The 11,810-nt window shown below is 40.9% G+C and overlaps 1 protein-coding gene across 1 annotated transcript in view; it reads right to left on the reverse strand.

Annotated features, from left to right (window-relative positions):
• nell2a (neural EGFL like 2a) overlaps positions 1-11,810 on the reverse strand; it is an 81,267-nt gene that overhangs the window by 7,049 nt on the left and 62,408 nt on the right. Inside the window, exons 16-17 of the mRNA XM_010776862.1 lie at positions 4,998-5,138; positions 3,433-3,626 (exon numbers count right to left, since the gene is read on the reverse strand). Of these exons, the coding sequence (XP_010775164.1) occupies positions 3,433-3,626; positions 4,998-5,138 (335 nt within the window). The remainder of the gene's footprint in view (positions 1-3,432; positions 3,627-4,997; positions 5,139-11,810) is intronic.

An 11,810-nucleotide genomic window follows, 5' to 3' on the forward strand; every position in this document is an offset into this window, starting at 1 on the left:
ATGTCCTAACCTAAATGAGTCGTAAATCGGGTTAGAGCTATTTGTTGTTGTAAGGTTAATGGTCTTGGCCTTTTGTGGAGTGTAGACATGATGTTTCTCCATTTGCTAGAAGATGTGTTTACAAATAATCCTATTTTTATCTTTTCTGTTGGTCACAGCCCCTCCTCGTATATTCTTGGTGTGAAAATGTGGATATAAGACCCTCTGCGGACCTTCTGACTTTTGTACTTTGACTGCTTGACACTGTAACCATTTACCTTCTTTCAAGAATAAACTCCCTGAAAGACCGTCTTATTCCAAGAATCTTCATTTCAGTATAACGGAAAGGTTTTCTCACCATTTCATTATTATTCGTTAATTTGTCTCGATAAGTTTCCACCACAACACATTACACGCATGCAAAGACAAGGCCATTTGTTGTGGGATCATTAAACATGTATGTTGTTAATACATATTGTATTAAAGACTGTGTAGCCTAGCAACCGATTCAAAGCTGTATTTCATGGCTATAGAGGCTCAGACTGGAGGAAAGATAGGATCGGAACATGTTTTATTAACACTGAAGCTCGGTGGTTCTTCGGGAGTGTTTGAAAAAGTGCTACTTGGCTGTCTAGTTGTCTCAGTGATTTAAGGTTCCTTCCACATAGAAGAACTTCTGCGGGTCTGAATTCAACTCATTACTTTTGTCACATCCTTCTCTACTACTCACGTCTGGTGCTGCCAATTTAATGTGTGTCTGAGCTATAAAGGACATACATGTAAAGGTCTTTCTTCTAGACACATAAGAAACAACATGTGGATTAATCAATACGTAGATTGACGGAACATTTATCAGCAAGTATTTTGATAATCAAATGAGAATTAATATAAGTGTTTAAGCAAAAGTGCAAAAAAGTATCTTTGGTTCCAGCTTCTGAAATGTGAATATCTGCTTGTTCTTGTCTTTGATGAAATTAAACAACGATTGTTTGAATTTTGGACCAGAGTTTGAAAATTGTAAATGACATGTCATGTAGCAAACAGTTAGTCATCTTAATGAAGAAAATACTCAACAGATTAATCCCCTCTTGAGATGGAGCAAAACACAATATTGAAGAAATAGAGGGAAAAAGTTTCAAAAGCATCAATATTGACTTAATAGCTTGAATGTCTACTTTAGTTGCAGCTTAAGGTTGCAGTTTTATATTCCGTTATCATTGTTTGCAGGCTTTAATGCCCAAATATTGATTTGAGTTGTGCTGAGTTGCTTCTCATTTGGGATTCTGGCCCACCCCAATGCCCAGGAGCTCCAGCGATACCTAGAGTTTCTGTAAATTGTTTTTTCTCTGCCAAATTAATAAAAAGCAATTTAAGTTTTGCACTTTTTTATAAATGAGGGGCCCCTGCTGAAAGATGCACTCATGTGGAGAGCCCCACCCACCTGGTGCTTCAAGCTGAATGAAACAATGAACTATTTGCATATTGCACAGCCTCAGTCTGGCCCATCCCTGTGTTTGTCTCCGCTGCCATGTTTGACCTTGGTGTCCTCCATCAGTTAGTCGCACATCTCCATCTAATATCCAGCTGTGTCTCCCTAACTCCAAAACAATAACATGTTTACTCTTCTGCTTCTTCAATCGCTCAATACAACTAATTTTGACAGGCAGCTCTTCAATCTCGCAAATCAATTAATATGACTCATTTAATTAAGGAGCCATTTCTGCCCTGGTCTTTTGTAATCAAATGAATAATTTGCTGCCTGATCATTCACTACCGACACTAATCCACTATAATCACCTTCCAGTACTGCCAGACACTTGGCATTAGGGTGAGTGAAACGCTGAAATGCAAAGTATGACTGGTCCGTGACCTGATAATCACACAGAGAAAATGTGTTTGGGATGATGGGATGAGTTTTCCGGACCAAATGTCCCCAGATGCTTCGTCACTGTGGTGTCAAGAATCAATCAAAGCCTCTACATCAAAAGCCTGACTCACACTGGTAGAGACCTTTCAAAATGGCTTCATACGTCATGATTTATGAAAGTGCTCGTCAAAAGAGGATCCCTGTCATTGACAACAGCACTGTTGCATCAGGGTTTAGTGGAGCAGACTTTCCTTTCCATGCCAACACATATTCTGTATGTTTCTTTCTTTAAAAGCGGGTAGCTCGGGACAGTCTTCCTTTTGAATTTGATTAATCTTGTGAATATGAATCACACCAATGCATTCTGATATTTGCAAAAATGTCTTGGCCCCAAGGGTTCACCTATTGCTTAACTAGCTGTAGGAGTAATGAGATACTGTATGTTGATCCTTAACTGAAAACAAAGTACAAGCAAGCTTGATGTGACATAAATGGCAATAGCTGCTCTACCACCCACAGAAAGGTTAAAAATAATTACCAGGAAGTTATTCTAGAGATTTCGGTGTACGACAAGCCATGTCTTAATTTCACTCTTTTTAGTTTTGCGCTAATTGCAGCAGAAACACATTAGAAACACTGACATGCAGCATAACAAACTTGAATAACTTTTATCTGGGGTCGTGTTTAGATCACCACACTGTTTCAAGCTGTATTGGGTCTCAAATGAATTCAACGTCAATATTTGCCCATCTGCAGGTAAACGCTCTATCAAGTGCACCTGTAAGAAAATCACAGAGTAGCATACAGTGTTTTTTTTTAAGTTGTCATTTTGTCTGCCTTCTGCGGTTTGAATTCTGGACCATAATATCAAAACAGTGAACTCAAAGACAACACTTTATAGAACGGTTTGCGCCCAATCGATTTCCCCAGACGAGACATATTTTCAAATGTTGGACTCTCAATTTGCGAATGCCCCTTCAAAGCTCAATTAGGTGCAAATGTGTGCATCCTAGTTTGAATTTTGAAACATTAGAAGAACTTAAAAATGCTCTGATGTTATTTCCTTAACTGTTAGAAATGATGAGTCAAAATTGTATTAATCCAAACTGGCATGACATTGATCAGGTCATGTCTCAGTAGAAATATAATAACTCTAACTCATCATCGTTTACACTATACTGTACTTCAATATATATAATTATAATACCCCCAACTGTTTCAAGGGGAGCCGTATGATTACAGGACAAACCCGGGGAACATTGGTTGCTTCTTAGGGAAGAGCAGGCTTTTGATTTGTTATTATTTGTTCAGAAACTTGGATAGGGGAGCAAGAATAAACAAAGAACAGAAAATGCAATCATAAACCAGTTGGGTGCACATGCAGTAGCAGAGAGAGGGAACATCATTACTCCACTATCTATAGCACTGGGTTTCTAGCTGCCTACATCTATACAGTATCTATCTATCTATATATATATCTATATCTATATTTATATACATCTATATCTTCCCTACACTTCTCCACCTGTCTGTTTCATCCAATCCATCCTCCTCTGCTTCTGTCTCCATCTCCCTCTGTTTCTCACCTGGCAGGAGCACACGGAGCACCTATCGCTGTCCAGCACCCAGATCTGCCCACTGTGCTTGACCTTGTTGTCATGGATACAGTCGCCGGTGCAGTTATGCCCGTGGGGGCACCTGCAGTCATAACCTCCGTCCAGGTTGAAGCACACCGTGTCGTTGGCACAGGTGTTCCTCCCCGACTTGCATTCATTAATATCTGTAGGGAGCACAAACAGGATGACATCATACATATGCTCAGGGCAGGGAAACGTTTATGCAGGGCTCGTGGAAATGATAACACTAAGATATTAAAAAGCCGCAGTGACAATAGGGGAGCATGTCCTGTCACAGAATGGTTCACAGTACAACATGTGGTAATGAACATCCACTTCTTCCTCTGTCATTCTGAGGAAGATAATGACCTGCTCTCCACACCTGTTGGCTACAACTCAAATACAACATTTTTCAGATTTGGGAGAAGCATACCATCTAAAATCTATGTAACCCAGAAACCTACTTTTGTTGAAATAATAACTTTGCTCTGTGAAGCCCGGACAGGTGCCTTTAATGTGTGTTTTTTCCGTGCTTCTACCAAATCAAACTGACAGCTACGATGGGGTCAACGAGTCGAGCGGAGCCAGCACTATTTTTACAGGCAATGCATCAACGTTGCTGTAGATTGAGGGTTTCCATTTTGACAGCTGATACTCCTCCTGACAGGCTGTATCAAAGATTGTTCCAGAAAATGAGCAGGCTGCTAAAAAAAAACTTACATTTAAGGAGCAAAACATACTGGTAGTGACATACCTATCCAATGACACCATTACTTACAGGAGTGTAACAACACGTAATAAAAAACAAAAGTTGAGTGAGTTTTAGATAGCGGGAGACTCGTAATTCTGAGTTTGACTTAATTAGAAGACACTGTTAGTGCTTGCTTCTGTTACTTGAACCTCACACCCGGGAGCTAGAAATCAAAGAGAAGACCTTTATATCTGTGAAGGGACTGAGATGTCAAATTGGGGGGCCATGAAGTGGATAATTAACGGAGTATCTTTCTATTAATTGGGCATTGTGGACCTTTCAGATGCAACAAAGGTCATATTCTTTCAGTTTGAAAGTGTATGAACCTAATTTAAATGTGCGAAATCGAAAATTTGAAGTAAATGTCAAATCCTATTGAGTAGACATGGAAGTGGAATTGCAACTTCAAAAGTAAAAACAATAATTAATCATGACGACATGAAAGGGAACGACCTATCCTGAAAAAAGGTTAAAATGTTTTTCAATTATTTGTATTTATTTCATTACATGAATGTTGTCTTCATTTCATTCTGTGAAGAAAAACACTTGTGTCCAGTACATGTCAACCTTTTGGTCAGTGTTTGTTTGTTTTGAAAAAGTGAGTGGGGATGAAGTATTAATTAGTACTGTCTCATTTAAGTCAAATTTAGTTGTCAGTTAATTTCTTGGTGTCGTGAAATCTTGAATGTAATTTTACCCTCACTCAGCCTGCTAAAAAAAGAAAATGATACAGAAATGAACTGTTTTACCCTCAATTTGTTATATTTGCTTGAAGACCACTCACCTACACATGAATCTCCACTGGCGGAAAACAAACCGTTGTCATGGTAGCCATCACGGCACTCACAGTGGTACCAGCCAGGCAAGTTGACACAAGTGGATTTACTATCACACTCGACAAAGCCGTCCGCACACTCATCAATATCTGAGGAGAGAGGAGAAGCAACAATAAGACATCCACATACACCACCACCATCGGGTTGGATTTAAAATATGCTCTTTACACTGAATAAGCTATCGAGCTCCATTCTTGCCTGGTAGGCATTTTCAACACTGACTGATTCATAATTGATAAAACACCGTGTCTAGCATTTGAGTGAATCTAGTTCTGTAGGCTGTATTGATCAAGCATAGTTGGATACCCAGACAAGGACATCTGCATCAATAGAAGACCGCAGGAAATGAATGGATATAATGAAAAACAGAGATTTACCGGCTTGTTTTTTGAAAATCCTACACTGTTTAATCCTCCAATATGTGAAACAAATACATCCTGAAGTATGCACACCTTGATTGAACTTTGCTTGGACTTTCTGTGAATTGTCTATGAAGTGACGTGTGGAGAAGCTAAGCAAAGGGCTTTAACACACCTTCACACACATCCTGTGGGTGGTTGTCAATAGCTTGGCTCCACTTAGAGATATCCTTGACTCTGCCTCCTCCTTCAGTTCTTGTCTTTAATGAAAGACTTTGATTACATGGTCTGACATTCCTCTCTCTGTATTTTGTTATTTCTCCCCGTTTCCTCTATTCAGCTTTTTTCCTCTGTGTGTCCTTGTTTCACTCACTTCTCGATTCTGTTGAAAACAGGCCAACATTGAACCCTTTCATTTGAACGAGCAACTTTCCTGCAAACATCCACCGAGAACAAATCAACATAATTTCCAACAATGAGCATAACAGAGAGACGGATCTCTCTGATATTTCAGCTAACATTTAATTAAACTAAGGGTCAGCTCACGAGAGCGGAAATAAAGCCTGTTATTACACAGTAGGGCTAAATATGTGAGGCCCGGACATGCACCAAGATTGAATGTGTCTGTGTACTCGGTGATGGCTTCTTTATGATTGTGCACGATGTTCTGCTCTCATTATGAAAATGGCAGTGTGACCTTCTCCACCACTTCCTGCACCGTTACTCCCCACAGAGCGGCAGGCAGACGGCCTCATGGTCCCCACCGCCCAGGCAGTAATGGGATTAAGATCTATTGGCTAATGAGCCCTCAGCTTTTTAATAGAATTTCAGCAGCAGATTAACAGTTGATTAAATGTCCTGCAGATTAGGGATTTATCTATTTAAAAAGTACCCGCATTGGTCTGAGTAGCAGGTTTGCTATATATTCAATGTTCTGTATTTTTGTGTGACAGACTTTAAAGCAAACCCTCGTGTTTCACAAATGATCAGTTCGGTGAGAAAAGAGCACCTAACAACAGCAACTTTGAGTTAAAAGGACACTCTTAAAAATCACGATTTATACTATAACTACTATCTTTGAACATTATTATAAATCATCCCTACTCCTGAAGAGAAATATCCAATGCTCTTTGTTGCCTGTGAATTTCAGCGTGATAAAAGTGCAGGGAGATTTAGGGAAAGCTGCATGAGGCTTATTGCCTGTATATAAAAGAAAACAAGCTGAATGTGTTCGTATCATCATCTCCTCCCAAATAAGGCTGTGGGAAAATTGTTCAAAGCAGTGCTCAGCAGTCAGATACTATTTATACCAGACACTGATGGTGAGGTAAGAATCTAAATATATTTAAATGGGTTATTTTCAGGCAGTTTTCATTCAGTTGTTTGTGGGTTACACCCTCAACACAAGATGTATTGTTTTGTGTTTTATCTGAGCCAAACCTGTCGGATACAATTACTGCCCAACACTTTCCAGCCTGCCGTCAAATCAACTTTTAAAGTGCTGGATGGAAAAAGTCACTGTTGTCACACCTTGGTTGGACTTGACAAGATTGAATGTGTGAGGTGCAACAAGGATACAACACGCTAGCAAAAGTCTCGCCTTCTCTTTTGTCATGTTGCATAAATGATAACGGGAGATCATTGTAATTAAATCATCAAAAATGACAATTAGACAAAGGCGCTAAAGCTCACTCCGCTAAATCACGAGGCTTCTGCTTTTAAGAAATGTGGATTTCTCAGTGTTGTGTTTTCTCCACTCTATGTGCTGGAAAAAAAGAGTATGCAAACAAAATAAAAGCTGGCTCTGTCTCTATCTCGTGGAGAGGTCAAGGCCACGGAACAGTTATTTTAGAGTTGACTTGCGAGGAAAAGCGAGGAAACTGAAAGAGAAAAACCTACACTAAGAGAGGAGGATGTGCTAGATTAAGAAGAAGGAGGAGGAGGTAGAGTAGGAGGCAGGAAGAGGTGGAGGAGGAAGGAAGCGTCGATATGAGACACACTGCAGTTATCCTTCTCGTTATCCTGAGTGGCAGCCTGGAAACAAGGGCTCTATTAAAGCCGCTCTCTGAGGACAAGTGGACGGTCTTTCCTCTGCACCTCCTGGGCTTGTTACGCCACTCTGCCATGACCACCCTCCCCCTCCTCTCGTTCTTCACCCTCTGCCTTCACCTTTCCAATGTTCCCTTTTTCATTCCGCCCTGTTCATCTCTGTTTTAAAGCTGAGGCAATAACTGAGGTGCCCTCATCGTCACCTTTCCCCATCCCTGCAGTTTCCTTTCTCTTTGAGCAGAAAAAGGAAGACTTGAGAGTTGCCCTCTTCTCTTCACCCCGCCCTTGCATTGTTCCCGCTCCCTCCGACCTCCTCACTTTGTCCTCGTTTCCTATTCTGATCCTGGACAGGTGAAGTTCTTAGCTTTTACCCCTTCTTTTTATCCTTGCCTTCAATATTGTAGCTTCTCCCGTGACGTCTTCTACCTTCTTTGACTGACAGATATATCCGAGGCTTTAGGTGCAGTACTTCTGCTTCGATGTTAGCGCTGCCATACACATGTCTCCCGTATGTAACCTAATTCAAATGTATTTCAATTTCCATAAAGGTCTACCTGATAATCCTAATAGGCTCCAGCAGGAATTCCACTCAGGCCATCTCTGGATCCCAACTGAACCATTCCTCCTGCTCCAAAGTCAAATGCCAATTGACAAGAAACGGATTTCAAAGTGATCTCAATTGTCCGTGTCAGATCACGTTTGTTAAGACGGCTGAGAAAAGGCTGCAGCACCTTTAAGTCGATAACAATGTGCGCAAAGCTTTTTTCGGCGTGGACGTGACACAGAGATAAGGTAGGAGATGGATTCCTGCTCTTTTATGTACAGTAAAGTGTAATGGAGTGATTGTCACTGGTCCTCAGTCTTCATTAAGAGAAAGAGCAATCCAAGTAATCAATCAATCATCATGAATCCCGAGGCAAATTGAGTTACACACTGGGTTCCTGAAGATGAAATAGACACTGGAACGCAAATCCATATCTGCAAGCACTTGAGTGGGAGAGTGGATGAGTAATCATGGTAAATTGGAAACGAGCCTTGTGAACAATCGGTAGCTGCGAGCGCATACAGAATGCAATCACTCTGTATCACTTACCTATAGCTGTACAGCTCCTCCCTCTGAAGTACAACTTATATCACCATCTTTATAAGATTCTTACGCCAATAAATCATGCAAAAGAAAACTATTGTTTCATGTTTTGAAAGAGGCGTTTTTACGGAGATATTAGAAATGCTCCATCGGTGAGCAGGCCTGAGAGTGGGAGGATGGATGATTGACAGCTGGAGCAGCAGGGGCACCAAGACACAACAAACCTCTGCTGGTAACTGCTTTCTTCTGTTTATATAAGCCAAGGAGTCGTGTTAGCAGCGACATTTCAAGCCGCACTTACAACGGTTGCCTTGCTGGTGAGCACAGTGCACTACTTAGCAGCTACACAGAGCCTGATATCTCTTCAACGTGTATACTTCAATGTGCTATATATGTATCGCCATTAAGACACCACGCTGGCTAAAGTCTGTAAACTGTGAATTTTTCTTGGACTGATTTTGTTTGGGAGCATACAAGATTGTGTCCATGACTGTAGATAAGAAAGACTTTTATTATGAAGTTAATGCAGGTTGCAGTTCAAAGTCTTTTTGTGTTGTTTATAGGCTCTCAGTCTCACTGTAAGTCGATAATACACCCAGGAGTTACACTGGTTTATGCAAATACAAGTGTTTACATGCAAAGAACAAACACTCCAGCTGACAGATGAAAACATAGATGCTTGCAACAACAACAAAAAAATATGACTTGACTTTTAGATACTGATTTTACCTCCAAAGCGTGCAGTACATGCAATCTACACGGCAGATCTTTAGGCGGCAGCACAGGAAAACATGCAGTTCAATTTCCATTGGCCTTTAAAACAATGTATCTGTCGAGTGTCCGGTTGGGTTTGCTGCAGTGCAGCAGCTACAGCAGAGCGCTATCCCTGGGAGATGTGTCCTTTAGGTAGAAGCAGCAGGTTGCACCGAGCTAAATGGCAGCTCCGGCCATTAGCAGGGCCTAATTAAGACACACTAATTATGGGTGACTGAGTGAGGGCTTTGTAAGGCTGTCTCTAAATAAATAATGAAAACATAATCACTGTGCTTAAACAAGCCGCTTGAGCTTCAACAGTCACAGACCCCTAGGCCTTGTGGGTAAATCGTGGAGCAAAGGCGAGAGAAAGGGAGAGCTGTGGCAATGCATCATGGGAGCTGTCAAGACGGAGAACAAAATTAATATGGTTTTAAATATTCACTACCTGAGAGTCGGGTGGGAGGCGCCCAGGGGAGACATCAACTGTGATGAGGTTGTGAGGTTTGTTTCCTCTCCTACCATTTTGTAATACACGCTGTGACCCTCGCTGTTCAAAGTTATACAACATTCTTGTGTCCTGTGCATTTTAGCCCAGACTAAGCCAGCACGTGTAAGCCAACATTTATCTGCTTGTTCCATCTGTCTGTCTTAGTGTTTGGCTGTCTGTTTCTTTGTCAATATGTTGTTTTGTCTATCTTTCAGTCACCAACATCGACTCCGTGTTTTTTTCTAAAACTCTGACAAGCTTCCTGGAGCTCGACATCAATGTAAATGAGGTCTGAGGGAACAAATTGTTTGTCTGGCCCTGTTCAGCTCTCTGTCCTAGTCGATATGCCAGCATGACCTCGGGGCTTCACAGTCCTTTTCTCTCTGCCTTCAAAGTCTCCTCATGAACTCAATGGAAACCAAATTGTCTCCTCCCATCCTCCTCATATTCGTCTTCGTTGCTATTTTCTCTGTTCCATTTTTAAATCTCATAATAAATCATCTTCTTCTTATCTCCTCTGCTATCCCCCAACAATTAAATACCTTCTCCTGTCCTCACTTTTCATGTGCTCTTGAAATTTCGCTTATCTCTTAGGTCCTTCCTTATAGAACTGTAAAGTCAGGAAAAAGATGGCAAAAACGAATTTATTATAGAGTTAAATGTGGAAGCTCTGATGAAAAGGCCCCGTTTTACCCGCATAAACACAGCGCTCCTCTCATTAGATCACGTCTCTTTATGAGCATCTCACTTTGGAAGAAGTGTGCTGCTAAATGATCTCGACTTGAGAAAATGAATTTTTTTCCTACCAATAAAACATCAATTTACAGTGTAGGTGTAACACGCCAGGCAGGGGTCCCTGGTGATGCTCGTGAACATAACCCTCCAGGAGTGTGTAGGAGTCACACATCCAAATTGCATCATTAACACCAAACATCAAATCTTTCCCTTTCTCCTTGTCCTCAAAGATCATTGTTGATGCTAAACTAGCCTACGTGTGATTCAGTGCGGCTGATGATTACAAGTGCTTTTGAGGACATGAGATTGTAGATGAATTAAAAGATGAAAGGAGAGGTGTCCATCCTCAGCATCTGCTCTTCTCCCTTAAGCAGCCCAAAGCGTCCTCTGAGAAGTTGAAGAGGCCATCCAAGGACGCCAGAGATGGCCATTAGTAACAGAACTGACAGCAGTGACAGAGGATTTTAACTGGTGGCAAAGCACCATAACAAGTTTAGAGGGGTTTGAAAGGAGAAGATAATGAGCGGAAAATAAAAAGAAATACAAACGCTACCTCCCAATTCATCTCATAGGAGCAGTTCAGAAATTCAGTCAACAAACGCGTCTGGGGTCAGAACAGAAAGGGATGTTCACAGATGTTACGTCCAATTATTTCACGCAGGGGCTATGGGCTGGTAGAACATTTTTACAGTCCTTTTCCTAAAAGAAAGATATAAGAGCTAAGAGGATCATCAAGCCCTTGTTTTAAACCTTCTTACATTTATGAGGTATTTTTTGAAAGCATTGTAAAAAAACACTCTTTCTCCAGCTGACACATCTTTATGATGTAACTGCAACATGTTTTATTTATTGATAACTGCAATACTTTAAACTGTGTTTAAAGTGGTCTTTTATGCAACATGAGTGAAGATCTTTAAACAATAAATAAATAAATAAATAGCCCTATAGGGGTATATACTGTAGAGGAGATGGAAATGACTAAGGACAAGACGAATATCTCTAACCTCTTTTTCAGGGAAACATTTTTTAAATGTTTGATTTGCATCAAATGGTCATGACTTGTGCATGTTTACACCTTTCTATTTTCATTACCATTCTTATGTTCATTGGTTATGGAAAGGCACCCACAGCAAAGGTATCCAACACAACCTTCACAGTGAGGACTATTCTTTGACAGGGTAACTTGGAGAGGGTCCGAGTCCGACCCTTGTCAATTAACTACAGGGGTCCCTCAGGGCTCTGTTCTTGGTCCCCTCCTCTTCTCCTTGTACAACTCGCTCGGGTCTGT

This window comes from Notothenia coriiceps, unplaced genomic scaffold, assembly GCF_000735185.1.
Source record: "Notothenia coriiceps isolate Sejong01 unplaced genomic scaffold, NC01 NC01_scaffold00017402, whole genome shotgun sequence".
NCBI classification, from domain to species: Eukaryota; Metazoa; Chordata; class Actinopteri; order Perciformes; family Nototheniidae; genus Notothenia; species Notothenia coriiceps.